The 2160-nt window shown below is 37.5% G+C and overlaps 1 protein-coding gene across 1 annotated transcript in view; it reads right to left on the reverse strand.

Annotated features, from left to right (window-relative positions):
- ANKRD13C (ankyrin repeat domain 13C) overlaps positions 1-2160 on the reverse strand; it is a gene marked incomplete in the record, with an annotated part of 26902 nt that overhangs the window by 8476 nt on the left and 16266 nt on the right. Inside the window, 1 exon segment of the mRNA XM_072419465.1 lies at positions 1167-1233. Within this exon segment, the coding sequence (XP_072275566.1) occupies positions 1167-1233 (67 nt within the window).

The following is a 2160-nucleotide window of genomic DNA, read 5'->3' on the forward strand; positions in this document are numbered from 1 at the left end:
TATATATATATATATATATATATATATATATATATATATATATATATATATATATATATATATTATGATTTTGACAGGTCACAGGTAACACAGAGGTATCTTTCTATAGCATTGTAATATTGGTTACATGTTTTAGTAAATACAGATTTTTATACATAAACATAGATTTTTTTGTACATGAGAAAAATAAGACATCCCCTGATCATAAGCACCAATGAAATTTTCAAAAAGTAAAATAAAACATAGGACCCTGTCCCAGGGAAACACGGTATGTATGTAAAGTAAATATAAGACCCTGACCCGGGGAAACACCGTATGTATGTGACCACAGGCTTTCCTCCAATCCAGAGCTCCTTCTTCAATATTTAAAGGACCCCAAGGGCTCACATTATTTTAAGTTACAGTATTCATCAAATTCTGTTTGTGCCAGCAAGATTCCAAATACCTGTGCAACACAAAGCATGATTAAATGCTTTTTTTTTTTTTTTTCAGAGGAGCCCACATGTCATTCAGAGAGGGTTACAGTCCAATTTAACAATTTATGTTCTCACCATGCATGGACTATCCTTTGGATTGACTGAGCAACCCATCGGTAGACAGCTTGTCACCGAACACTTATCCATTCAGTCATGATCTAGGTTTTTGAATTCTGCAAGCTGCACTAGAGGGAGGTCAGCACATTTCCTCTGGGAAAGGTTAATTCTTCAGCTCTTCAATGACTTCATATGTCTCCAACCCAGCAAGACCTCATGTTGACACATTATGCAAATTGTCCTTCTGAACTAATGGCAGATGTTCTCTACAGGGCATCTTTGCCAGATATTGAGGGGGTTTATTTATTAACAATTTAGCAAATCATAAAGTTTCAAACAGATCTGATGATTTTTAGTTAACACAAAAGGATAGGAAAAGAATTATAATCATTTACAGTGTACTGGTAATAAATGCTCACAAGTCATGCAACATTTAAGATAAGACGACCATGACAAGGTTACTTTGTACTTCTTGGCTCCTTTAAAGTAAGAGTATGAGTTCCAAAGAGGCTAAACCTGAAGTCAATCACCAAATATCAAAGTAATAAATGTTAAGAATGTGAAAATTGGAAGGACAATGTTAAGACAAAATATACCTTATTCATCGCAAGAATAGAAGAGATGGACACACACCTGATATTAATACCTTGTTTATAGATCTTGCATGCATCGGAAGGCAGGATACGGGACAGTAAAGGCACTGAATAGAAAGATATGGCATTTAGTGATTATAAAGCCAGAGATTTCTGAACATATAAATGTTTTAAGCCCATTACACCCTCCACCTCACCGATATAATTTCACTATACTGTACATACATGTTTTGTCCAGCAATTAGTGGTCCCCGATAATTTAGGAAATATCACTAAATGACAACAAATTAATCGTAATGCAAATGCAGGGCACGGATGTGATAATTACATATGGAATGGGGTCCATGCTGTCATGAAATCACATGAATTCTGCTGTTACAGAAATGCCAGTCCTCTTCCAAGGTTGACATATTCTTCCAAATATACAGATGTAAATTCCAGGCTGTATAGTACGGACTGTAATACTTTCTGCCCCGGGATAGAAATAAAGGGAAGTATCCCAAATGGGGATATGGAGTGTGAAAGGGTTTTAACTTCCAAGGCTATAAATGCTGTGTGAAACCCACTGTGAAGAGTAAAATCTTCCTACTGGGGCACAAATACAACGTAAAATCCTAATGTGCTAAATGGTCAGCATTCTGTTTTATTGCAGTTTGCCCACTGGGTGGATTTCATCTAATTAATTGGCTTACATCCATCAAATAAACAGGAATTGGAATAAATGACCTGAGCTGATGGTCACCAGATATAAACAGAACTCTCAAAGTGTTCATTGAGAAAAAAATGGGTGCTATATAGGAAGGATATGCAGTGCGTTAGGCTACGTACACGTCAGATGATTCTCATTCAATTATCATTTTAGGGCTGGTATCGGACGAGAATCTGACGTGTGCACAGCGTCCTGGCAGATCAACGAACGACCGTAATGCAATGAAGGGGAGAGCATGCAGCAGGGTGCCACTTGCTCGTCCCCCCCCCCTCCCCGCATAGCGCAGAATGGCGCTGTATGTATATCACTCGTTTATGCATCATTC

This window comes from Pyxicephalus adspersus, chromosome 8, assembly GCF_032062135.1.
Source record: "Pyxicephalus adspersus chromosome 8, UCB_Pads_2.0, whole genome shotgun sequence".
Lineage (NCBI taxonomy): Eukaryota > Metazoa > Chordata > Amphibia > Anura > Pyxicephalidae > Pyxicephalus > Pyxicephalus adspersus.